The 27,930-nt window shown below is 42.7% G+C and overlaps 1 protein-coding gene and 1 long non-coding RNA gene across 2 annotated transcripts in view; one reads left to right on the forward strand and one right to left on the reverse strand.

Annotated features, from left to right (window-relative positions):
• Positions 1 to 27,930, reverse strand: part of ABCC4 (ATP binding cassette subfamily C member 4 (PEL blood group)) — a 158,576-nt gene that overhangs the window by 129,960 nt on the left and 686 nt on the right. The window contains exons 2-6 of the mRNA XM_081857981.1: positions 12,530 to 12,640; positions 11,828 to 11,948; positions 9,938 to 10,156; positions 4,072 to 4,161; positions 2,567 to 2,730 (exon numbers count right to left, since the gene is read on the reverse strand). Coding sequence (XP_081714107.1) covers positions 2,567 to 2,730; positions 4,072 to 4,161; positions 9,938 to 10,156; positions 11,828 to 11,948; positions 12,530 to 12,640 — 705 coding nt within the window. The remainder of the gene's footprint in view (positions 1 to 2,566; positions 2,731 to 4,071; positions 4,162 to 9,937; positions 10,157 to 11,827; positions 11,949 to 12,529; positions 12,641 to 27,930) is intronic.
• LOC309339976 overlaps positions 1 to 27,930 on the forward strand; it is a 637,095-nt gene that overhangs the window by 44,422 nt on the left and 564,743 nt on the right. The window lies entirely within an intron of this gene.

Here is a 27,930-nt window from a genome sequence, read left to right on the forward strand (position 1 = left end):
TCTGGAAAAATAGCACCGGAGAGAACCACAAAAGCCACTATGAGCTCAATGGAGGGAAAAGTGGGCTATAAATTACATACATTGAATGAATGAATGAATGAATGAGGGAAAGTTTTTTCGGCTATCCAGGGCTTTTTTTTTCAGTCAGAACTCAGTTCTGGCACCTCTCAGGTGGGCGCCATTGCCATCCTTTCTGAAGCAGCTTAAAGGTTGGCAGCAAAGTACACAAATAATACCATGCCCTTGGAATTTTTTAAAAAATCTGAATTGTGTGATGCAGTCCTCCAACCCAAAGACATTTACAAAAATGTATATATTAGGAGGCAGCGTGCATAAAGATGAACATATCTTAGTGAAATAACATAAAAAATCCATTTGATTAGGGGAAATTGCTCGCAGAAAAATGTATACATTATTCAAAGCTGAATATAAAAGGTTGCATATCAGGAGAAATTCATACTGCAAGGCTGATGAATTTTCATGAGGATTTTTGAATTGAATTGTTTTTGTTTTGATTGTGTATTATCAGTGATTTTATATTGTGATTTTGTCCACCCTGAGAACTGTGGGTATAGGGTGGTATACTAAAAATAAAAATAAAAAACATTAATTCTTCAAGAACCTCCCCATGGTGCAGTGGGTGGCAAACAGTGGGTTGTGGATCCACACTGAGGGAATCTTGCCCGAGACACAAAGACAAGATGGTGGACAAGAACGTCCACCAGGAGCTACCATTCTTTCTTCTCAAATATTTTCCTGGTCCTTGCCTCCATAGTCCTCTCCCCTTCTGACGCTTCCTCTCAAAGTACAGAACTTCACTTTCCCCTATTGGCATGAATACGCTGGCTGCATTTGTAGAAGGAAGTAAAAGATACCCTCAGGGACACCATGCGGGCAGGGCCCAAATTTATTTCCTCGAAACCATTTTGAGTCAGCCCTGCTCCTTTCTGAAGTTTAGAGTAACCTTTATATACCTAAAAACTTAATATTACACAACTCTGGAATTCCCTCTGCAACAAGGAAACCTCACAGGGTTTGAAGAAGCCTGGCAAAAAAAAAAAAATCACATTTTTTTTTTGGTAGACTGACATTTGGCTGAAAAAATGCTGGACCCAAGAAAAATCCCTCACTCAGTCATAATGTTCACTGAAGTTGCCGTGGCGAAGTTCCATGCCTACCTCATGGAACTGTTGGAGGGATAAAATTGAGAATCTAAATACCTACTGCCCAAACCTTAAAACGCAATTGTATGCAATTTGGGTTATAAATGTTGCTGTTGGGTGAGTGGGAAGTCACTAGTTTTGTTGAATTGAAGGAACGTCTCTACCCATCATTCAGCCTGGACACCGAGGTCCAGCGGCAAGGGTCTTTTGGCGGTTCCCTCACTGCGAGAAGTGAGGTGACAGGGAACCAGGCAGAGGGCCTTCTCAGTAGTGGCACCACCCTGTGGAACACCCTCCCATCAGATATCAAGGAGATAAACAACTACCTGACTTTTAGATGACATCTGAAGGCAGCCCTGTTTAGGGAAGTTTTTAATGTTTGATGTTTTATCACATTAAATAATAATACTAATACTAATACTAATACTAATACTAATAATAATAATAATAATAATATTCTATTGGAGCCACCAAGAGTGGCTGGGGAAATCCAGCCAGGTGAGTGGGGTAATAATAATAATAATAATAATAATAATAATAATAATAATAATAGTTGGCCTTACCACTAAGCAATTTGACTTTTCAAAACCTCCACAAATGCAGTAACTGAGAATTTACCCCATTTTTTCTTTACTACCTTTTAAAGCAGACATGTCAACCAAAAGAGTATGCAATGGCAGAACATGCCATGTTAGGCGGTGAAAGCTCAAATTTGCAAATTTCTTCCGTAAGCGGTCTTTAAAATGTGGTTTTGGGTGTGAGGGAATTCAAACCTGCTATCATTTTTGTGATCGGACAGTATTTAGTTTGGTAAATCTATGTTTGATTTTAAAAGCACATACGCTGCTCTTGGAAAAACCAGAGAATATTTAGTTTACCTTTTGAAAATGCTGGGTAATGCTAAACAAACAAACAAACAAACAAATAAATAATGTAGAATATAACTGCAAGTACTTGGGCAATGACTGATTTCTGTGCAATTTTACAAACAGTTTACTTACCGAGTAAAACTAAATTATATTAATTTAACCAAATTATCTTTTGAATTCCCAAGTCATGTTATAACCTTTTCGCACCCCTCATTTTTTGAATTTAAAAGTTAAAAATTGCAACCCTCCCTAATGCAATAGGTTCCTTACTCTTGATTGCCCGAGCAAATAGTCCAAAAACAAGATGTCATAAAGATTAAAACAAAAAACAAAAGCCTGTATCATACAAGCAAGGACTTCCAGTGTTTTCTGTTCTTTCCACTGAATGAACACGCTCCTTTTTTTCCAATACTTTATGTAAAAATGTGCACATAACAAAATACAAACCAAAACAAAAATGAAGTTGGCAGGTTTCTTTCTAGGGATCTTTTAAACATTCTGAAACAAAAATCACGAGATGCCAAATGCTTTTACCTCAGCGATGAGAACAGCCTCCCAATGCAGCTTTGCAGAGGAAGCAGAATAATTAAAACAGCCATTCCCGCAAGACATGAGGGGCCAATTTCAAGCCAAAGAAGCGCCGTTACTGCTATCGCTTGAAGGGGTCCGGCCCATAAGAAGTGCAAAAAAATAGTCACCTGCAGAAACAGAAACACACAAATTTACTGATAGCAAACATTAGAACCGAGAGTGTGACAGTCGCAGGTGTACTTCACATATGTCAAATTCCCTTACGCAATCATATCTGGGTTCAGAGATGCCTGTGACCAGTGCTTTTTTTCTGGGGGGGCGCAGGGGTACGCATACCCCTAAACATTTTGTGAAACTTTGTACTTTTGTCCATTTACTGCATTTATTTTTCCCGATTTGAACTGTAAAATGGTGATGTTCTTGAGTCAAAATGAAAGTACCACTAAACATTTTTTTAAGGAAAAAAGCACTGCCTGTGTGACTCATGGAGAAATTTCTACACGAACAAGAAATAAACATGTAGATGGGGCTGAAAGAAAACAAAGCCACTTCTAGTTCGCATGCGGATATTTGCAGGTACCCCTGAACCAAAGATGACTACATGGAAGAAATTCTGGCAGCAGCAGTTTGTGTTTCTGTATGCAAACGAGCCTGCCGGCAAACAATTATTTCAATCATCTTCAACAACAGCTTTATTGTACTAGCCTTGACAATTTACAGATAAAATTCCCATTACAGAACATTACAAAACAAAATCCACCGCAAAGAATCTTTCCATATTTGAATTTTGTATATAGAATTTTAAATCAGAAGAGAAAAACATTACTTTCCCCAAACAATTCAACGTGACAGGAACATATCTATGTCTTTCAAATTCATTATAAATTCAAATTTATTATGTATTTTGTGGTTTTATATCTTGATTTTATTCCGTGAACCGCCTTGAGACCCCCCCCAAGGCGGTATATAAATTCAATAAAGAATAAATAATAATAATAACTGAAAGGGAAAAGAGTGCTTCCTCCAGATTGATGTTTGCTCTGATTCAGCACCATGGGTAACGAACAGGACAAGGAGGAAACCTTTTGGACCCATGCTTTCTATTATTATTATTATTATTATTATTATTATTATTATTATTATCATCATCATCATCATCATCATTTTCAAAAACAGGAACAGAGAGCATATTTAAATATGGACCCATGCTTTCTAGGCATGGCGCAAACAGAAGTGTGGACAAGCCCTCACTGTGAGCCATTCTTCAGAAGAGAGTTCACCATATGAAAGAACAAGGTGCTAAAAGCACCCCTAGAGTTGGGTGCTCAATACTGTCATGACACTGGGTGCTTCAGGTTAAATCGTGATGGGTGGTTTACTGTGAACATGCCAATGACTCCCGATTCACTAATGCCTCCTAGAGTATGGAAGAAATAAACCTGATTGTGGCTTGTTTCCCCCGAAGCAAACCACTATCTGAATTCCACGCTATCAATACTGGGCCTTACCTGATCAAATTTATTCACATCATTTGATAGAAGATTTACAATCTGGCCCGTTGTAGTCTTTGTCATGGCTGTATTGCTCAGACGAAGTGCCTAGAGAGGAAGAGAAAGAGAGAAAGAAAGAAAGACAGTGAGAAAGTCTAATTTCTCTAGTTGCATTGTAGGGTATTTTGTTCACAATATTTTCCAGACTTAGTATGTTACTATTCCAGAAGATGTTTGATTTTAGAGCTGTATGAATCAAGTATCTTCTTCTGTGGCTGTGTGAAAAAAGGTAAAGGTAAAGGACCCCTAGACAGCTAAGTATTAAGTCCAGTCAAAGGTGACTATGGAGTTGTGGCGCTCATCTCGCTTTCAGGCCAAGGGAGCCGGCGTTTGTCCACAGACAGCTTTCCAGGTCACGTGGCCAGCATGACTAAACCTCTTCTGGTGCAACGGAACACTGTGACAGAAGTCAGAGCACACAGAAACGTCGTTGACCTTTCTGCCGCAGCGGTACCTATTTATCTACTTGCACTGACGTGCTTTCGAACTGCTAGGTTGGCAGGAGCTGGGACAGAACAATAGGAGCTCACGCCATCACGGGGATTCGAACCGCTGACCTTCTGATCGGCAAGCCAAAGAGGCTCAGTGGTTTAGACCACAGTGCCACCCACGTCCCTGCTGTGGCCGTGTAAGAAACCAAGGTTACACCAAAGGCTCATATCCTCCACCCCACCAAAAAAATATGTCATTTTGGACCAAAAACATGATTCAGATTTGGGTACGTGATAACTGAGGACAAAGACAGCTGAGAAGAAAGACGATGCTTTCTCCACCTGTCACATGGGTGATCCGAACCAGCTGAATCCCATTGGCTCCCGATCTCCATGGTTGTGGGGATATGGTTTGGCTGAGCCTCAGCCTTCAACTTTGGCTCAGTTCTGCTTAAGCTCTTGAGATAAGTTCTTCCCAACACTGCAATGACATAATACGTGAAACCGCAACATCACCACTGTAGTTATTTACCGCATTCTAAGCAACCACACTATATTAGTGCAGTCGTACCTTGGTTCTCAAATGGAATTCATTCCGTTCAACTTCCGAAAACATTCGAAAACCAAGTTGCCACTTCCGATTGGCTGCAGGAGCGTCCGGCACTGGAAGCCGCGGAAGCCACGTTGGACATTTGGCTTCCCAAAAAAGTTCACAAACCGGAACACTCACTTCCGGGTTTGCGGCATTTGGGAGCCTAAACGTTCGAGTCACAAGGCATTTGAAAACCAAGGCACAACTGTATCGTTAATTAAGTAATGTAATCACACTAATTCATCATGGGCTCTGAAATGGCAGTGACTGACCAGGAACAAAATCATTGGGGGGTCATAGTGGATAGATAGCTTGAAGCAAATGTTTTAGAATCCATCTTTTCCAAAGCTCCATCTTAGGAAAAGTACCGGGGGGGGGGGGGGAGCTGCCAATATTGTGGTAAAGGTAAAGGTAAAGGACCCCTGAAAGTTAAGTCTAGTTGCGAACGACTCTGGGGTTGTGGCACTCATCTCACTTTACAGGCTGAGGGAGCCAACGTTTGTCCGCAGACAGTTTTTCCGGGTCATGTGGCCAGCATGACTAAGCCGCTTCTGGCGAACCAGAGCAGCGCACGGAAACGCCGTTTACCTTCCCACCAGAGTGGTACCTATTTATCTACTTGCACTTTGACGTGCTTTCGAACTGCTAGGTTGGCAGGAGCAGGGACCGAGCAACGAGAGCTAACCCCGTCATGGGGATTTAAACCGCCGACCTTCCGATCGGCAAGCCCTATGCTCTGTGGTTTAGACCACAGCGCCACCCGCATCCCTAATATTTTGCTAGCGTTATACAAATCTATGGTGTAAGCCACACTTATGTACAGCTCTGGTCACTTCATCTAAAAAAAAAAAGAGGAAATTATAGTGTTAGAAAGGGTCCAGAAAGAGCAACCAAGATGATCGAGGGGATGGACCAAGTCTCCTGTGAGGAAAGGTTACAACACCTGAGACTTCTTAGTTTAGAGCAGGGTGGATTTGATTTAAATCAAATTAAATCAAATGTATCCATGTTTGTTAACTGATGTGGTTAAACGATTAAAAAAAAACCATAGACTGAGTTTCAGCACACATGAAAAACTTAAAACAAAGCCTTATTTCCTGATGAATATCCTTTGGCTTATAATGTAACTTAAATAGAAAACTTTAGAAAGATTTTTACTCCAAAAGCATTTTATTTTAAAAATCAGATTCAAACTTTTAAAAAATCTGATTTATTTATTTATTTATTTATTTATTTATTTACTTATTTAAAAAGCATTGATTTTTATCCACCTTGGTTTAGAGAAAAGGTGAGGAAGGAGAGGGGATATGGTAGAGGTGTCAAAAATTCTATCTGGTGGGGAGAAAGTGGACAGAGAAATGTCTCACATAACCCATAATACTAGAACTCCAGTAAAGATGGAAGATTCAATACTGGCAAAAGAAACTACCGTATTTTTCGCCCTATAGGACGCACTGTCCCATAAGGTGCACCTAGTTTTTTTGGGGGGAAATAAAGGGAAAAAAATTATTTCCCTCCCCAGGCGCGGGGCTGGGGCGAGGGAGGCCCGAGCTTCCCCCGCCCCAGCCCCCAAACAGGCAGCTCTCTGCAAGCCGTGGGAGCCCAGCGCTGGCTCCCGCTGCTTGCGGAGAGGTCCACGAAGCCTGGACGCGCTGAGCTCAGCGCGCGCAGGCTTCGGCATGCAGGCAACTCTCCGCAAGCAGCGGGAGCGCTCCTGCTGCTTGCGGAGAGGTCCGCGAAGCCTGGAGAGCGAGAGGGGTCTGTGCGCATCGACCCCTCTTGCTCTCCAGGCTTCAGCGAAAGCCTGCATTCGCCCCATAGGACGCACACACATTTCCCCTTCATTTTTGGAGGGGGAAAAGTGCGTCATACAGGGCGAAAAATACGGTACTTCACACAGTTGAACTCACTCCCACAAGAGATAGTGATGACCACCAACTTGGGATGGCTTTCAAGGGCGTTTTGCCAAATTCATGAAAGCTAACACTCTATCAATGGCTATCACCCATGATAGCCCACTGTCAATATCACTTGCTGGACATCGCACAGGTGGAGTGCGTGCTGTTGCACTCAGTTTCTGTTTGAAGGCTCCCTACAGATATCTGGTTGGTACCCCCGAGAATACTGAACTAGATGAGGCTCTGGCTTATCAAGCAAGCTCTTTTGTCCTTATAAGCCACCAAAATAGGCTCCCCAGTGGTTGACAAGTTTAAAGACCAATTGCGCAGGTATTACAAACATCCATAATTTAAATAAGCCACAAAACAATCCCATTAAAACATGAGAGGCAGGTCAAAAGATTAAGAGAATGCCTGGGTAAACAGGTGTATCTTCAAAACATACATGGGCGATAAGTTCCTGCATTAGAAGAACGTAACTGTTGAAGGTTTCTACTGTTATGAAAGGATTTCTGTGGGATTTGTTTTAGAGAAAGTAAAAGAACTGGGAATGAAGCCAGCTTCTCTTCCTGCACCTCTCACATGACAATACTGGCAACATCTTAAGTACAGAGCTTCTTATTGTGCATATCTATGCTGTAGCGCATTGTCGGGATCTTCTACTGAGGAACACCTTGTACTCAATAGTCCTTGACTTCGAGGCCAATCTGTGTACACAATTCAATGTGTCCAGATCCTGGTCTTTTGAGGTTTCTAAGCAAAACACCACCACCAAACAGTGATGTGCTTTATAAATCAGCATCATTCCTCCAACACACCCTGTCAACATTACTTTTTCCAAACAATCTGGAAGTGAGGCAACATGACTCACAAGGACAAACCTATATCTTTCAAATGGCGCACCGTAAACTACCCTGATCTCATCATTATCCAAAAGTTGTTTTTCAAAACTAAAACCAATTCCAACCTCAAACAGCACATAACAATGCCTCTCACACGTTACTTTAAACCATGGTCAAGATTAACCATGGTTTAATGGTGAGCACAGTGTGCCGGTTGAAGTGGAGAAAATTGCAACCACTTTACTCCCCACAAACACACACACACCCAATACACAGTTTGACAAAGACCTATGCTCAGTGTGTTCCAGGACTTCTGCAATGTGTGAAGATCAAACAGAAAAAAATAATTGCATTACTAAAAATAAAGCAATAAGAGAACAACACAAGCCCATTTGTCTTTTCCCCACCAAACTGGTTTTTACTCTCCACAAGCAGCGTTCAATATAAAGGCTATTTTATTATTTTATTAAATCCCATAACAGACTTGAGTTATCTCATCTGGAACGGCAAATTAATACCTCAGAGATATGTTTATGTACAAGAAAGCCATGTGCTTACTCCATTACAAGATAACTCCTAAGGGATGATTTCCCAGGTATCAGCAAATGCACTAAAAACAAATGCAGCTTTACCAAGACGACTAGAGACATAGCTCACACACACATATATATGCATACACTAGGGTTCCAACCCAGCACAGACACACACACACAAAAGACGGGGGGGGGGGGGCTAAATTGCTAGCTAGCTGCACCTTAGATGGATCATTATAAACTGGTTCCATGGGGAAAGCATCTCCCACCATAGATCACAGCAATGCCTAGGCAAACAACTGAATTTTACCCTGCTGCAGGGCTCATAAAAAGGATCAAAGTCCTGGCCCCCTTCAAGACTAGTTAGCAAAACTACTAGAAAATGGGTGGGTCCAGTTCCAATCCATGCCAATTTCCCATGTTTTCATTCATAAGTGTGTTCCATCCCAATTTTCCAATCTCTTTGCCAAAAAAAAAGCATGCTATTTTAATTCAGTCCTAGATCTTTAGCAATTATCTCTTTCCCTTGGGACAACCTTATAAGATCTGCAAGGGACCAGTTCAGACAATAGCGATCGGTCCGTCTGTCAGCAACTTGCTAGGTGGGGCATGAAAGAGAAGAAGAATGGCCCCAGCCCCTTCTGGTCCTGGCCATTGCTGGTTTAACCATCAACATTTGACCCCAACAAAAGAACCCCAAGGAATGCAGCCATTAACAGGGAAAAGAAAATGTATTCCACCCATGTGGGCTGGGCAATATTTGGTTTTCAACACCAATATACCACCACCTAAACATTGAAATATATTGATATATCATAATGTCTGAAATAAGGATGGAATTATGGAGAGGCATTGGCTGGTTTCGCCGATCTTCCCCCATTCTTATTTTTGCATAGTAGAAAAACACACATCATGATTCATGATATATTGCCAAGTCAAAAATTATGAAACAGTTATCACAATATGGACTTCAAATTGGTTTTGGACGATATATCACCCAGGCCTACCCATGTCTTATATTGCAGATACAGGAGGAATTTTTTTGTCAGAGACATTTGGGGTAGGGAGTGAAGGTTCAAGTTCCTGAGTTCAAGGGCAAGAATGAAAACAAAATTTAGGCCCGCCATGTAACAAACAAGAAGCCGCTGGAAACTGATTTACTACTACCCTGTATTTCACCCTCCCAGCATCAGCCCACATTCCTGGGCCTTGACAGTTAAATCTTTCTTCTTAGCCTCTTTTGGTATGTTCCTGTAAAGGTCTAGGAGTGTGGATAATGGCTGCCAAGGCCTCTCCAGCTTGCAGTGTTTTGCTTCAAAATGTCAGCCCTCACAGCCTCATCTCTGAACAAAGATCCAGTGCAAAACCTAATCACAATCCAAATATTATTCCCCCCCCCCCTGTTCCTAATGCTATCAACTTCAAGCATATGTTTTAAAAGGGAGTTGCTTCAGTATATGCAAAGCCAGGCAAGACCCCACATATTTAAGCGCCCTGTTTATTGAGATAAAGGAAATATATTACCCACCTTGCGATAAATCATGTGGCACATGGCCACTCTAAGCTTCATGCCGGCACGTTGTACATGATAAAAATACAAGTGGTGAGAGATGGCCAAAACCAGCGTACACACGGATAAGGCAGCTGCGGAGGCATAGGCATATTTCAAGGCAACATCCGAGCCACTGTTTTCAAAATAAGCAATAATCATTCCCAGAAATATTGGCTGGATTAATTTGAGCGTTTCCTAAAGAGTGGGGAGAAAAGCGAGGGTGGGGGAGAGGCTTTTAAAAAACGCAGCAGAATCATAATAGTGCTTCAAAAGTAGAATCATCTTGACCAGCAAACATCAAATCATTTTAGTCCACTGTTTCGTAGATAATAGAACATGTTCCTGCACATTATGGGGACTATTTTTTACCTTCCTACGCCGGTCAGTTGCATCTAAGCTTTGCTACGTGCTTAGACACAATGGTGTAGTTGAAGAGCACGAGTCAGACTGTGGGGGAAAGATGCTTACCTGGAAAATTCAAAGCAATGCCAGGATTTGAACCTGGAACTTTCAGGTTCATAGCGCAATCTGTTTGCTGTGGTGCCACACTAGCTCTCTGAAAATAATCTGTCTAGGAGCCCTCATCTGTCCACACCCTACCAAAAATGACACGATCAGTTGCCTCTTGGAGACTACAGGCTATAAAGGGAATACAGGACCTACCTGGGTGCTGTGGCTAAATGTGGGACAACATCGGCATACTCTCAGCACTATGACTGCTGCATTTGAAGTCACCGGGCACATGCGCACTATAGGTTGAAAGCACTAGGATACCACTTTGAACAACTGTGGCTGCCCCCAAAATAATTCTGGGAATTGTGGCTTATTACAGGCGCAGAGAAGGTAAAGGTAAAGGGACCCCTGACCATTAGGTCCAGTCGTGGCCGACTCTGGGGTTGCGGCGCTCATCTCGCTTTATTGGCCGAGGGAGCCAGCGTACAGCTTCCGGGTCATGTGGCCAGCATGACTAAGCCGCTTCTGGCAAACCAGAGCAGCGCACGGAAACGCTGTTTACCTTCCCACTGGAGCGGTACCTATTTATCTACTTGCACTTTGACGTGCTTTCGAACGGCTAGGTTGGCAGGAGCAGGGACCGAGCAACGGGAGCTCACCCCGTCGCGGGGATTCGAACCGCCGACCTTCTGATCAGCAAGTCCTAGGCTCTGTGGTTTAACCCACAGCACCACCTGCGTCCCTGAGAATTGTCAGGGGACCCCCTATTCTCCTCACACAGCTACAAATCTCAGAGTTTCCTAAGAAGGACTGGTTCCTAAAGCCACTCTGCTCTGGAAGGGAAATGGGGTCTCCTAACAACTCTCAGCCTCCTTGACAAACTACAGGCACCCGAAGCCACGAAGGTTTAAAGTGGGATCATAGCATTTTAAAGGTATTGTGTGAATGTGACACTTCCTAGAGAAAAAGCAATCAAACTGAGGAGCCAAAGTGAAGTCAGTTGAGCCTGTAGCTTTGCCTGAAGGCAGAAAAACAGCTTTAATTAGTGGCGCTAAACCCAAAATACACAGAGGAGTACCGCTTGAGGCTAGTGTCTCTAGCCCATTTGTTGTCTTCCACATTTAAAGAGAAAGCTGCAAGGGTATCGAAGCTCGGAAAGGGGAGGTGGGATTTCAGCACATAGAGGCTTGAGGGAAAGGGAGAGGAAGAGAGCAGGACCACCACACCGAATTCTGCCTTGCAAATCCGCTCAGCTGGTCAGGGCGTGGTGCTAATCATGTCCAGGTCGCAGGTTTGATCCCTGTTATTCCTGCATTGCAAGGGCTTGCACTAAATGATCCTCATAGTCCCTTCCAACTCTACATGATTCTATGATTTCTATGATCTTACAGCGCATCTCTTTCATTGCGTTACCTCAATCAGCGTGAAAAATCCCAGAAGCAGATAAGATTTCCAGTAGCAAAGTATAATCGCCTTTGTTAAATGTGGCACCCTCGCTTCCTTTTTTGCCTTTTGCACTTCTCTGTCCCAGTACCTATAAAATAAAACATGAGTGAAGGATGCTGAAGGGGAGGGGGGCAGAGAGAGAGAAAGAAAATGAAAGAAAGGAAAAGACAAGTATCAGTCCACAAAATGATCGCTTTCATGTATCAACTGTATAGAAACATAAGATGAACTGTGATAATTTGCTGGAAAAGAGAGAGGCCTTCTCCTGAGCTTATGGGAGCAGTCAAGCATCAGTTGTTTGCTTTTCCTGCAAGGACAAGTTGACCCTATAAACAGGCACAGGTCAGAATAAGCCCGCACTTACAAAGTTATTGAGAGATCTATCAAAATGGTTACGGTACTTTCCGCAACACAGAGAAAGCCGGAAATCAGTTTAAATGCAATCCAAGGCAATTCTGATACTTGAGCCATTGAAAAACCTGTCTTGCCTCACAAGAACTCCAATATACAAGCACACCAAGCAGAGATAGAGCAGAAAGCTGGTACTATAGGGTTTCGCCTCTCATACATTTCAAAAATCCTTGACCTGGGGAAGAGACAGATTGGTGCATGCTGTGGAAGAATAAAAAAAATCCAAATACAATCACTGATATTCTGTTATCTACTTACCACTGCAACCCCTCCCCAAGCACCTTAGAGGAATCTTCGGTGAGTACCTGAAACATATCATCCTCTTCTAGTTTCCTTTTATGACCGATAACAAATAAAGGATTCAGCCACCTGTTTGAATGATAAAATATTGCTTTACACATCAATTTCCCTTACTCTCTGACACACACACACACCCTCTGTTAAGGGACTAAGGCTTACATGATTATAAAAGCAGGAATTCAGTGTACAGAGCATTATATGGAAGGAAGCATTATACTAAGGAAGATAATAGCACAATAAAATTCAAAAGAGTGACAATTAACTGCACATTTATTCAAAATCCAATTAAAACCATTTAGCTTAATTAATTCAACAAAACTGACAAACGTGATCCAGAGACACCAGCTTTTCAAAGTCTCAGGGCCAATTATTGCTCCAAATATTCTGGATCAAGTGACTTTTGTTCTTTAAGCTCTCAAAGTTCTTCAACTTGTTCAAGGTGCTCATCTGCACTACCCAGATGTTTAACAGAGAATCAATCGCAGTCGGCCCATCATTTGAAAAATACAGTCAAACATCGGTTGTCAAACACAATCCGTTCCGGAAGCCCATTCAGCTTCCGAAATGTTCGACAACCGAGGCGCGGCTTCCGATTGGTTGCAGGAGCTTCCTGCACTCCGTGTCCAAAAAACGTTCAAAAACCGGAGCATTTAATTCTGGGTTTTCGACGTTCAAGAGCCAAAACGTTTCAAAACGGAGGCATTCGGGGACGGAGATTTGACTGTATGACTTTAGAGCCATCTTGTACCAAAACGGCATTCTGTTTTGGCGACTGTAACCTTGGTTTTAAGGAGCCATTTGACATCCAGCTTATATACCCAGAGTGGCTGGGGAAACCCAGCCAGATGGGCGGGGTATAAATTATTATTATTATTATTACTATTATTATTATTATTATTATTATTATTATTATTCCTGCGTTTCTAACATGACCCTCAGCCATCTTCACTTGGTTGCAAAAGTGGTCGAAATCCAGGTGCCAAATGCACTTGGTGCCTGGCTAATTTCAAACACAGCTCCATACCTTTAAAACACATCCCCACCAACCCCCCCAAAAAAAAAAAAACAGAATTATGGGAACTGTGGTTTGTTGAGGGTGCAGGGTAAGTTATATTTCCCAGGATCGGGGGAGGGGGGCAGCACTTTAATGGTATGGTGTCTACACTGCCTAACACATGAAGCAAACAAAAGACAAAATAGGGGAGAGCTTTGATGTCACAAGCAGGTTTCTTAAGGATAGTATTTCTAGGCAACTTTGCTCTTGTTCTCCCAACCCACATCGACCCTGAGGGCAACCTGAGCTGGGGGTGAAGGGGGAGCGTTAATGTTCACGCTGCAAAAATGGTTTTTCGGTTCTGTGAAACTCTTTGTCATCTAAAGCCCCTCTGCCTCAGCGCCCTTTGGACTTTCAATTGCTTTGCAAAGGACTTAACCACCACGGAAGTCCTTTGTCGTTCATTAATTAGCGGTGCTTTAATGCTTTCTCCTATTCAAGGCTGAGAAAAATGAGGTTTTTAAGCCCTTGCTCCCCAATGTAGCCAAGCCCTTCAAGAAGGATGTCGTTTTCCCAATGGCAAAAATGATTTCCCCTCCTCAAGACTGGTCACATCATATGCACGTACCATTTTTTAAAAAGGGAAATAGGCAGGCCACAGAGTTCGCTCTTAAACAGAAATGCTCCCCCAGGCTTTTTTCAGCTTGGCTCGTCCTGCTAAACACAAACTTGGGGGACTTCCCCAAGCCAGAATCAAACATCTGCTGGTTGGGCACGTGGAGCTCTTTGTACAGAGCTGTGTGTGCTTATCACAAAGCACTAAAGGAAACAAAGCAGGTTGATATTTACACTAAAGGAAGGTTTCCTACAGCCTCATTCACCTGGAGAGAGAGATGTGAGGGCCCCAGAAGGGAGAGGGGAGTGGAAAAAATATTCTTTTCTTTTCAAATGAGAGATGTTTAAGAGTGGCTGGGGAAACCCAGCCAGATGGGCGGGGTACAAATAATAAATTATTATTATTATTATTATTACAAGGTCACTGCTTAGTTAAACCTTAGCTATGAAGGTTTTTAGGTAGCCAGTCTACAGCACTGGAGAACAAAGTACTATTTCAGAGTAACCATGCAAAGGATTGCTCTGTGCAGCTTGAAAATACGCCAAAGAGCAGAATTTTATATGTGACGTTAAAAATCAGAGGCGGGGAATCTGGATCTGGCGGACAGGTCAGATCCTTATCTCCAAGCACCCCTGCGGTTCAAGCTTGACAGGTGGGCAGGGTCATCCACCTGTCAATCACCCGATGCCACAAATACATCAGGTGCCCTGGCTTGCCCATATGGTTTGAAATCAAACCGCATGGTCAAAAAAGAGTATGCAAGGCTTCCCAAACACTTACTGAAACTTTGCCTGAAGCAGTTCCCAACTAGCACAGGCAATCCTGCAAAGCTTCATTTGTCCAAGGCCCACCACTACCTGTTCCACACCTGACATCATGTCTGTCCCCCACAGATATGTTAGGTGCACATGCCTTGGCTGAAACAACCTTGCAGGCCAAACAGGGAGGCCTAGCAGGTCAAAGGTTTGGTTTGGATTGATTTATTATGTTATACAGTGGTACCTCGGCTTTCGAACGTAATCCGTTCCGGAAGTCTGTTTGAGTTCTGAAACGTTCAAAAGCTGAAAACTCAATAGCCGACAGCTAGGCCTCAGGATCTTGTACTCAGCTGAAGCCATGTGGCATGTTCGACTTCTGAGGCGCATTTGAAAACCGAAGCATTTACTTCCGGGTTTACGGCGTTCAAAAACTGAAATGTTTGTCAACGGAGACGTTCGAAAACCGAGGTACCACTGGGTTTCTATGCTGCTTTTCATTCAAATGAATCCTCTAGCAGCACAACGTACAGGTCACTCCGAGAGATTTCCAAGAACTTGTGATTTTCCCTTGCAAGTCTCTTCCAAAAGGAGCAGGGTGGCCAGTAACACCATTGGTGGGGACCTGGTGGTCCTCTTTTAGCCACAGCCAGAGGCCAGAAATGATGGGAAATAGTGGTAACTCAGGTTACATATGCTTCAGGTTACATACGCTTCAGGTTACAGACTCCGCTAACCCAGAAACAGTGCTTCAGGTTAAGAACTTTGCTTCAGGATGAGAACAGAAATCGTGTTCCGGCGGCGCGGCAGCAGCAGGAGGCCCCATTAGCTAAAGTGGTACTTCAGTTTCGGGTTAAGTACGGACCTCCAGAACAAATTAAGTACTCAACCTGACACTGTACAACTCGGCAACAACTGATGTTGTACACAATGGGTTGTCTAGAAAGACAGTTCCACCTTCTTTTCTTCCCTCCCTTCACATTACGAGTCATTTTGAGTGCTACATCAGGAAGACCAGGGAGATAAGGAGAGATTACTGTCTCTATGTATTGCCCCAGTTAACAAATTCACAGAATACTTTGACAAAGATCGGGTAAAGATCTAGGCAGATGACACCTGCACATTGCCAGAATAAGTCCAACCGCCCGACGGAAATCATGTTTCAGCCCTGTTGTGTCACAAGTGGGAACGAAGCTCTTTTGAGAGCAACCCTCAAATAAGAAAAGTCTGCCCGGTGCATCTTTCAAGGAGCCAGATTTCAGCAAGTCACCAAAGCGGCTCAGCACAATAGGAAAACATTGGTCAAGATGCACAGAAATGCTTTTCAGATCTAACTTCATGCCTGTCTCAGTGTAACCAAGGGATGCTAATGCCACTAATTGTAAGGACAGGTGTAAGATGACTGTAACCCTAAGAATGCTATCAAGAAGTAAAGGCTCGCTTCATTCGCTGGGACTTCCTTCGAAGGAAGCGTGTTTAGGATCGGTAAGTAAGCCCAGCAACATTTCAAAAAATGGCGAGGAGTTTCTAGACCAGACCTGCAAAGCGTGTGATCTACCAAGCCAAACACAGTCCACCAGTGATGCAAAAGCATTTACTGAGTGTTTAATAAACCTCTTGTTTTTACCGCATGCCAAGTCCTGAAGGGCTGGGTGGGAAGAGGCAAGTGCTGTCAAACATCTGGCAGGCAGACCATATTCATCTTGGTGGGTCAGAAGTTGTGCCAGCCTCCGATAGACAAAGCAACAGAACTGCAGCAGCAACAACAAAACCAACTCCATTCCTTAGCTCCGAATAAAGGGCGAACTTCACAAAGCAAACTTGCGCCTGTTGCCCCAACCACCACCAGATCGCAGGCAACTTTCCAAATCAATCCTTGGGGATTAATTTTTTTCTATAAAAACCAGCTTACAATATAGTTCATATCACAAGTACAGTGGTGCCTCGCAAGACAAAATTAATCCGTTCCGCGAGTCTCTTCGTCTTGCGGTTTTTTCGTCTTGCGAAGCACGGCTATTAGCGGCTTAGCGGCTGTTAACGGCTTAGTGGCTATTAACGGCTTAGCGGCTATTAATGGCTCAGCGGCTTTAAGAAAAAGGAAACAAACTCACAAGAACTCGCAAGACGTTTCGTCTTGCGAAGCAAGCCCATAGGGAAATTCGTCTTGCGGAACGACTCAAAAAACGGAAAACTCTTTCGTCTAGCGAGTTTTTCGTCTTGTGAGGCATTCGTCTTGCGGGGCACCACTGTATCTTGAAAGCTCTACATTAGCTCCCAATTTGCTCCAAAGCTAACCCATTGAAGGTGCTAGGGCTTACCTTTAAAGTCCTAAACAGCTTAGGAACCAAATGGCTCTTCCCATACTAGCTTGTCTGTGCCTTAAACTTCCCTGGAGAAGACCAGCTCCAAGAACGCTTCCACGAAGGGCAGGGTCTTTTCTAAAGTGGCCCCATGACTCTGGAATCACCTCCCCAACGAGGTGAATGTGGCATCAACTTTGCAAGATTTTCTGCAGCAAGTGAAGACCTACAGATTTTAGATACTAGATAATTTTTGAGGGTTTTTTAAAATTCTCCTCTGGTTTATTGGCATTTTGTGTCTGTGTTGCCTTTTTAAAATGCTTGCTGATTTAAAATTGTGGCCCTGTCTGCGCTATTACATTTAAAGCAGCGTTATACAGCTTTAAAACAGTCGCAGCTTTCCACCCAACGAAGCCTGGGAACTTTAGTTAGTTGTACTGAGAGTTGCTAGACGTTCCCATGATTCTGTGGTGCAAGCCATGACTGTTTAAAGTAGAATAATACTGCTTTAAATGTTTAGTGTAAATGGGGCCTGTATTTATTTTAAGTTCTGCACAATATTTCGTTCACACTTTTGAACACTGCCCTAGTAATCTTTCAAAGCAGGGCAGTAAAGAAATACTTCATATAAAGAAATTAAAGACATCATTTGGGATTTGACTCTTGGATGATGGAAATACAAAATAAGCTGCACAGTTGTGAAAGGGTATTAAGATTGCCTGGGCGCCTAGAGAACTGTTCAGCCTTGAGAGCTGTTTTTCAGACACTGTAACTCCCTTGAGTTAGAACAAACAATTCAATAGGGTCAGGGTGAAGGGAGAGATTGTGGAAACATAGGGCTCTTTCAACGTTTTACTATCCAAACTTCTGCCTATAAACATGGTGACTTTACAGTAACATTCACTTCCAAACTTCTAAACAAATGTCTGGTTTATAAAACAAAACGAGGAAAGACTAGCTAACATTGTACTTCACTTCATCGTGGGTGGCCAGCTTCTCTGTTCTCAAGGGTCATTTTATTTATTTATTTTACATAATTTTTATTAATTTTTCTCATTTATACATCCTTAAGATATCAATGACTTCCCTTCTCTTTCCATGGTTCATTTTAAATATCATAAATCCCTGCATATTTTACAGAAACGACATCGTTTAGTATTCCATTATTACAACCATCATAACTTATTTACACTGTTGAATTTATCTTAACGCTGTCAGCTTTTTCAGCTGTACACAGTTATTTCCCATATATTCAATAAATTTTTCCAATCTTCTCTAAACGTATGTTCTTCATGTTCTCTTATTCTATATGTTAAGTCTGCAATCTGCGCATATTCTGTCAACTTAAGTTGCCACTCTTCTTTAGTTGGGACCTTGCTTGTTTTCCATTTTTGGGCTAAAAAACACAGGCCACAGTAGTAGCATACATAAATAACCTTTTTTGACACCTGGGAATTTCAGTCTGAATTATCCCCAACAGAAAGGACTTTGGGGTTTTGGGGGAAAGTACTTGTAAACATTTTTTTCCAGTTCATTATGGATCATTTCCCAATACTCTTTTACCCTTTTACAAGTCCACCACATATAAAAAAAAATGCTTTTTTTCTCAAGGGTCGTTTTATTCTCTAGTACAGAGAGGAAAACTGTGGCCTTCCAGATGTTGCTGGACTACAAGTCCCATCATCCCTGGCCACTGGCTGTGGATGATGGGAACTGGAGTCCCACAACATCTGGAGGGCCACAAGTTTCCCATCACCAGGAGAGATGCTAGAGGGTGGTACAGGGACCCCAAGCTCTGGACATCCTGCTGCCAGGGAGACACCAGTCAATCCCCAGCTTAACTGGTCCAGAGGGAAGGTAAAACCATAGCAATAGCAGGAGAGCCCTTCCCACATGTAGCATTGCTGGAGGAAGCAAGATGATGCTGAGGCTCACCACCACATAAGGAGCTGTGATGTTGGTAAAACAGGCACAGGGAACCCCAGTGAACACGGTCCTTGAGACTTACAGTACAAGATAAAAATAAAATATCTCTTATAAGTTTACTAGTAGGACAAGTACCCACTATCTGAAATTCAGAAAGAGAGCTGGGTGGATATGTGTTTCTGTTATAGGGGTTTGTTTTATATAGATGTACGGAGGGCCTTCTCGGCAGTGGCACCCTCCCTGTGGAACAGCCTCCCATCAGATGTCAGATAAATAACTACACAACTTTTAGAAGATATCTGAAGGCAGCCCTGAATCAGAAAGCTTTTAATGTTTGATGTTTTATTATGTTTTTATATGTGTTGAAAGCTGCCCAGAGTGGCTGGGGCAACCCAGTCGGATGAGCGGGGTATAAATAATAAAATTATTATTAATAATAATATCAATACTAATATTATTACAGCACTCTTTTTACACCTCTCAAGCTTAAGTGCAATGTTCTTATTTCTAAACTGGGAGGATGTTTTCTGGAAAGTCTTCCCCCTGCTTAATTACTTGACAATATAGTGCACATCATGTGGGGCTCGGCTAACTTTCTTGATTTATCTGCTGCTCTGCACATGGAGCATTTTTCACCTTTCCACTTGGGGCTCAGATTGTGCTGACCTGTGGTTGCTGGATATCCTGTAGTTGTAGTAGTAGTAGTAGTAGTAGTAACAACAACAACAACAACAACAACAACAACAACAACAACAATTTATTATTTGTACCCCGCCCATCTGGATGGGTTTCCCCAGCCACTCTGGGCAACTTCCACAGAGACCAAAAATACACTAAAATGTCATACATTAAAAACTTCCCTGAACAGGGCTGCCTTAAGATGTCTTCTGAATGTCTGGTAGTTGTTTATCGCTTTGACATCTGATGGGAGGGCGTTCCACAGGGCGGGCGCCACTACCGAGAAGGCCCTCTGCCTGCTTCCCTGTAGCCTCACTTCTCACAGTGAGGGAACCCCCAGAAGGCCCTCGGAGCTGGACCTCAGCGTCCGGGGAAAACGATGGGGGTGGAGACGCTCCTTCAAGTATACTGGGCTGAGGCCACTGTGGTTGGTACTGTCTGGTGACAGCGGGCTTGAAAGCACATGCAACAGCTAGATCAGGTAGGAAAGGAAGCCCATTTATGTGTGTGCAAAAGAGAGAACTCATGTTAGATATATTGGACAACGTATGTTTTCAGTTGTCATAAGCAACAGTTCTTGCCAATGGATTAGATGTGGGGAACAGAGTGTACATAAAGTGTACTGGACCCAGGAAATCCTGTAGCTCAGATAAATGCCTTGACAACCAAAGCGAGAGTTTAGTTTATCTCTCTCTGAAAGCCAGCCTAAATCGGCATGGATATAAATTAATTTACGTCATGAGCTTGAGCCAAGCAATACCCCTGTCCACTGCTGTTCTAGTAAGTGGTTCTCCTTGTACTTCTGTATACTTCCTCTTGGAACCACCTGAATGAATCTTTTGGATCCCTAGCAGTCCATGGACTGCAGTCTGGGACCTCCTGATTGTCTAAGATTAAGTTGTTCTCTTCTTGCATTTCCACAAGATGTGGCATGCTTTAAGATCTCCACCCCTAAAATATAATAGAAAACAGGTGTAACAACAGCCATTAGCCAACATACCTAAATGAAACATTCAAGTTCTAGGTAAGTACAGTGGTACCTTGGTTCTCAAACTTAATCCGTTCCGGAAGTCTGTTCCAAAACCAAAGCATTCCAAAACCAAGGTGCACTTTCCCATAGAAAGTACCGTAATGCAAAATGGATTTATGCGTTCCAGACTTTTAAAAACCCCTAAAACAGTGATTTAACATGAATTTTACTACAGTATCTAATGAGACCATTGATCCATAAAATGAAAGCAATAATCAATGTACTGTACTATAAAATAAATTTAAAAATATTGTAGATGATAGAAATTACAATTACAATTACAATTTTTTCTTACCTACACTGATGATAGTCATTGTTTGGGGGGCTTTTATCCATTTCCGCAGTCACACAATCAATCAATCAATCAGTAGCTGAACTGGGATCCACACAGTCACAAAAACAAATTAACTGAAAAAGCCTCAAAACAAAAAACGCAAAATAAATAGTGAAAACAAAAGCACCAAATGTAAGCTCCAAATATCACCTTAGAACACTGCAATCAGAAACGGAAGGCTTGGGTTACAATGGGAAGAAAGCAAACTAGCAGCGCAACAGGAAACACAGGGGGACGCAAAACAGAGCACATTTGGCTTCCCCCAAAAAAGTTCGAAAACTGGAACACCTACTTCCAGTTTTGCAGTGTTTGGGTTCCAAGTTGTTTGTGAACTAAGCTGTTCAAAAACTGAGGTACCACAGTACTAGGTATTGACCATGCATCGCCATGTCCTTCTTATGAGCTTCCAGGACACCTGTCTACGTAAGCTTGGAAACAGAACGCTGGAATGCAAGAAGCATATGCTCGCCCCACCAATTCTCTTGCAGCTCCTACAGCTAGTCAACATAGTGGCTTAGACAACTCAGTTACAGATTTAGGTGGCCTTAGACACCTTGATGAAGGTGAATCTTATGGGGTTAAGGATCCTTACAGCTTTAAGGATCACAAATCAATGTATGTAGCTGCATCAGAACCACCCCCCCCCCCAATATTTCTTTTTCATATAGCCATTTTGTCAGATAGTTAACTAAGAGAGAATTTCATGGATGCATGGCTCCTGTATATGAGTATATAATGAGTATATAACCAGACTTAATCCACTGAATTTCCTTTTGGACTGGGAAGAAACCAAAACATATAAATCAACTTACGCAATAAATATTACATCATGATCTGAAATGCCAGTGCAAGCTGAAGGATGAATGTTACAAGTATTGTTTATTGTTCTTGCATTTGATAAATGTATGTTCCTATAGACAAAATATTAAAAACTGAAGATCCTATGTGTCAAACACATTTGAACATTCAAAAATGCTATAGAGGTGCAAAGTATATGACTCATGCAGCAACTTTTGCCATCTCATCTTCAAGGTCACGACCAACTTAAATCTTAAGCATGAATTCCAATCCAGGCTAAACATTTCTAAGCTCTTCTTCTTAAAAGAAGAATAAATTCTGAAAGCAAACACACATCCATCTGAAGCACAGAATCTGGGATTCTGAAGTAGCTTCCATACAAAGTATACACAACTCTGAACCCTGAATCTTCCCCCTTGGCAGATTCCTCAGAGAGCCTGTTTATTATACGATGCAAAATGTTTACAGCCAGTTAGTCACTCAGAGCTCATGGTACATACACCAGCCCTGGGCCTTGCGCTAGAAAAGCCATTGGAAAGTATTTAAGCTACTTATGTGGGTAAAATAACTAAAGGAAATACAAAGATTTCTACCAGATTGCATCATTTCAGAAGCAGGGTGACTTGGCTGATCCAGCACAACATTATCCATGAACTACAAAGGATTTTCAAATGTCTTGCCTTTCCTCTCTCACTAATGAGAAATAAAAAGTCAAAATACAGCATATCTAGAGCACAGTCCCGTATGTTTACTTAGAAGTAAGCCCCGCCAGGCTCCATGGTGCTTCCTGTCTATAGGCTGGTTTAACAGTGGTCCTTGGAGTTTTGTGCTGCTGCATACAAGAACTTAAAAGTTCTCATTAAACAAGAACTTAAAAGTTCCTGTAGACCAGGGAGTCCGAAACTGTGGTCCATGGACGACCAGCAGTCCACAAGAATCATTCAGGTGGTTCGTGGCATGTCTGCATTCAATATTCATACCAATTTTAAACTGTATTATTAGTAATAGTAAAAGGTAAAGGGACCCCTGACCATTAGGTGCAGTTGTGGCAGACTCTGGGGTTGCGGCGCTCATCTCTCTTTATTGGGCGAGAGAGCCGGCGTACATGTGGCCAGTATGACTAAGCCACTTCTGGTGAACCAGAGCAGCGCACGGAAACGCCGTTTACCTTCCCGCCAGAGCGGTACCTATTTATCTACTTGCATTTTGACGTGCTTTCAAACTGCTAGGTTGGCAGGAGCAGGGACCAAGCAACGGGAGCTCACCCCGTCGTGGGGATTCAAACCACCAACCTTCTCATCGGCAAGACCTAGGCTCTGTGGTTTAACCCACAGCGCCACCCATGTCCCATTAGTAATAGTACATAAGCCAAAATTACGTATAGTCAAAACATATTAGGTTCAACGGCGGGTGGGATTGCCAAAGTCTTTTTCCCCCAGACACCCGCTACTTTCCGTTTTAAATTTTTTGCCGAGTATGTAAGTTGTGGGCTTACTGTATTAATATTTTACCACATAGAAAAATCATTCTATTCATCTACATTTATGTTATGTTATTTATTTATTTCTGTTTTTCTGCAACCAACATGCAAGCAGCTACTCTTAAATTCCATATCAATTCCTTATGGCTTGTTTGTGGATCAAATATTCTAATAATTCTATGGAATGCAAATTCTAATGGTATAAAATACAATATAAGAAATAAAAGAAGCATTAGAAATACCGTTAAAAACTATACAGCACCTAATACCACACATTACAATTGTTACATCAGGCAGACAAATCATAAGGAGGTCCACCAATATCATCAGCAATTTCCAAGTCGTCCATGGCAAAAAAGTTTAGGTACCACTAGCCCAGACCATCACATTGTGTTGGTTACTTTCCAGACCAATTTCGCTGCAGACAGGTGGTGTCCCATCACTCATACATGCAAACAGACATAAGACTGTGCACATTTCCGGAAGCTGATCCCTGTGACAACGTCCCAAACTGTGCAATAAACTGAAAAAGGAGGACAATGGGAAAGCTCAGTTGGTAGAGCATGAGACTCTTAATCTCAAAATCATGGGTTTGAATCCCACATTGGGCAAAAGATTCCTACAATACAGGGGATTGAACTAAATGACCCGTGTGGTCCCTGCTAACTATACAATTCTATTATTCTAAGACATCAGTACAACCACATTTGTAGAAGATACCCAGACACAAGATTGGATAAATAAGGTACATACAAAAAGGCAAGAGGCATGGAAGAGAGAAATTCAGATGAATGCATTTACAGGAACAATTTGTTTCAGCTTTCAGCTGTTAACTCTATGGAGACCTGCCGTGTCTGAACCTAAACCACCTTGTGACCTTCCCCTAGCTGTTAATACATCAAAGGTACCTTGTGAAAAAACTATTCCTGCATAATCTTTCCCCAGATAACATGCCTGCCAGAACAGACATCAGCAAGCATTTAGAGAAATAGTATCTGCATATTTACATGGACGAGGATGGTTCAGAGTGAGCAACAATCACACTTCTCCTTAGCTTACGGGAAGCAGTAAATGTTTCCATTCTTAGTCAAAACGATTGAAGTCTTCATATTCTGAACCTAAAGACCACAAAACATCTCTGGCCAGCGACTGGGTGACTCTCATACGGCAGTACAGTGGTACCTCAGGTTAAGTACTTAATTCGTTCTGGAGGTCCGTTCTTAACCTGAAACTGTTCTTAACCTGAAGCACCGCTTTAGCTAATGGGGCTTCCTGCTGCTGCTCCGCCACCGGAGCACACTTTCTGTTCTCATCCTGAAGCAAAGTTCTTAACCTGAAGCACTATTTCTGGCTTAGCGGAGTCTGTAACCTGAAGCGTATGTAACCTGAAGTGTATGTAACCCAAGGTACCACTGTACAGCAATACCCATCGTGTATAGGTTTGAGTGCCAAGGTGGGAGATCTGCAATGGTTATTAGCAGCCCCAGAAGGATGCTTTCTCTAACAGCGCCTCCCCCCCAAGCATTCAAAATTTGCCAGGCACCAGGCTCATTTTGCAACTGGCTATCGGCCACTTGCGACCAACTGATGATGCCTCGGTGCCAGGATGGTTGGTGCTGACATCTCCACCATCTGGAGATGATGACTGGGGGCCTTGGATCTTGACTGTTTTCACACACCAACAACACATCCTATAGAATTCTGCCTGTGATATTTTATCTGCACGATCAGAACAGATCTCAGGAACCCAAAAGTCGTCTTGAAAAATATGACTTTTGAGCCATCAGGCCCCAAAATGGCAACTAGGCATTCTGTTTTGGTGACAGTAACCCTGGTTTAAGGAGTCATTTGGCACCTAGCTTCTCCAAGTTTCTAACACCGTATCTCTCTCTCTCACACACACACACACACGCACAACTAATTACTATCTGCTGGGCAGAGAGGAAGACAGGAACAATAAATGTACAGTGGTTGCTCGGGTTGCGAACGTGATCCGTGCAGGAGGCACGTTCGCAACCCACAGTGTCCACAACCAACAGCGCCGTGTCTGCGCACACACGGGTTGCGATTCAGCCCTTCTGCGCATGCGCAAAGCATGATTTAGTGCTTCTGCGCATGTGCAGAAACCCAGAAGTAACCTGTTCCGGTACTTCCGGGTTTCGGCTCATCTGTAACCCGAGGCATGACTGTACCTGCCTTTCCACCCTGCAGAATATAGCGTGGGTTTTGGGGGGGTGGAAATGATTTGCCTCAGTTAAACACCCTCACCCAAAGCACCACTTCCCAAATCTTCCATTCAAACCACCCCATAGGCCCATGTAGCCCTGCAACCTTCTTCTCACTGTGGCTGGCCAGATGAAACTTAGCTGTGGGGGATCCTAATCACATTCAGTCTGGCCTGGCTGAAATCTTGCTCCTTAAGGTAGGTCAGGGTTATTGTCCCCAGGATACTGCAGAGGAGTGGGGTGGGTTGGGGAGTGGACTGAAGCTGAGAAAGAAAAGGCAGCTTGTCTGAAGCCACCTAGTGAGTTGTTGGCAGGGGCAACATTTCTACCAAGGACCCCAATTCTCTTTGCCTCTACAAGGATGGAGTGGAGCCTAGCAACAAAAACAGGATCCAGAAGAAGAGAGCACTGCATAGTTACGGGAAAATATAAGTTATTGTTCCTCCGCTGTGCGTGTCTCAAAAGTCAGCTAACCCTGGCAGAAATTGAGCGAACAGCAGCTGGAATTTTTGTAAAAGTGACAAGAGGGTTGAACCACAGAGCCTAGGACTTGCCGATCGGAAGGTTGCAGGTTTGAATCCCCGCGACGGGGTGAGCTCCCATTGTTCGGTCCCAGCTCCTGCCAACCTAGCAGTTTGAAAGCACATCAAAGTGCAAGTAGATAAATAGGTACCACTCCAGCGGGAAGGTAAACAGCGTTTCCGTGTGCTGCTCTGGTTCGCCAGAAGCAGCTTAGTCATGCTGGCCACATGACCTGGAAGCTGTCTGCTAACAAACGCCGGCTCCCTCGGCCTATAGAGCGAGATGAGTGCCACAACCCCAGAGTCATCCGTGACTGGACCTACTGATCAGGGGTCCCTTTACCTTTTTATTCTAGGATAAGGGATGAAAGGTTACCTGAGATGTTTAAAATCAATACTTCTCACCTCTTTTAAGCACTCTGATTAAAGCCTGCTTTTACTTTAACCCGGGTGCTTAAAAGAAATGCATGAATTCATTTTATATTATAAAAGGGTAAGGAACAGCGAGGAAAAAAATATGTGACCTAAAGTCAAGGATGATAAAATTTAACAAGGACGATAACTTTAACATGACATGTCACGTTACAGAAATTAATGCAAGTGATGGATATTTGTGACTCCAGCAACCAAACATCAGAAAGGTTTACTTTCCATCTCACAAAAGATCTGCTGTTGCCCAGTAATTACCAGCTCTGTTTATGGAAATTTCTGGGCACTTAGCCCACATTCCAGCACACCTAACTTCAAGCAGGATTGTGGCCCTTTTTCTTCATGTAAAGTGATATTCTTGCCTAAATCATCCTTATTCTAAATAAATCCACTCTGGTGCTGCGGTACAACAATATAAACCTAGCCCTTTTCTTTTAGACAGAAAGTTAAACTTCTAGCTCAATCCTAATCAGGTCTCCCCAGAACTAAGCCCTGTTGAGTTCAGTAAAGTTTGCTTCTAGATAAATGGAACTTGCTTTCTGAGTAGGCATGTATAAGAATAAGCTGTATGCCAAGATTGTGGGATATTATTTTCAGTTAGATTTGATTTATTTCATTTTCGTATCTTTTATATTTTCTTTCACCGGCTGAATTATCACAAACTTCTACACAGAGAGAGAGCTCTTCCATTTAAGCACTATTTAAGCACTATTTAAGCACCCTAGTTCACTTCGACAAATAAATGACTGCACAATCCTAACCATGTCTACTCAGAAGTAAGTCCAATTTAAGCCAGTGGGGTTTACTTCCAGTTAGTTGGTGTTAAGAATTCAGCCTTAATTTAGAGAACAATTCTAATGCCCGCATCATTTTTCAGTGTTCAAGAAGCTTGACAAATCCTACAATCTACTTACTGGTTTTCAAACACTGTAGAAAAACAAATACTACTACTGAACACACAATACCTTTTGCTCCAGAATAATGATACTGAAATGCAAGCTGCTCTAGAATAAACACAGATTGGGAGGGGAGGGAGGGGAGATTAAGTCAATGGGGAGAACACAATCCCCTGGTCACCTCGTGTCCCCAAGCACTGCTTCATGTCGATGAGGAGAGACTCTAGAAAGCAAATCCTTCCCAAGATTTGCGGCCTCATGGCAGATCCATTTGTCTATTTATCTAATTCTCTAATTCTCTAATATTTATCTAATCCAGAGGACCCCGGGACGGTATACAGGCGGAACGGCGTTCTAAACACCCCACATCTTAACAG

This window comes from Podarcis erhardii (assembly GCF_964252035.2).
Source record: "Podarcis erhardii genome assembly, chromosome: 4".
In the NCBI taxonomy this organism is placed as follows: Eukaryota; Metazoa; Chordata; class Lepidosauria; order Squamata; family Lacertidae; genus Podarcis; species Podarcis erhardii.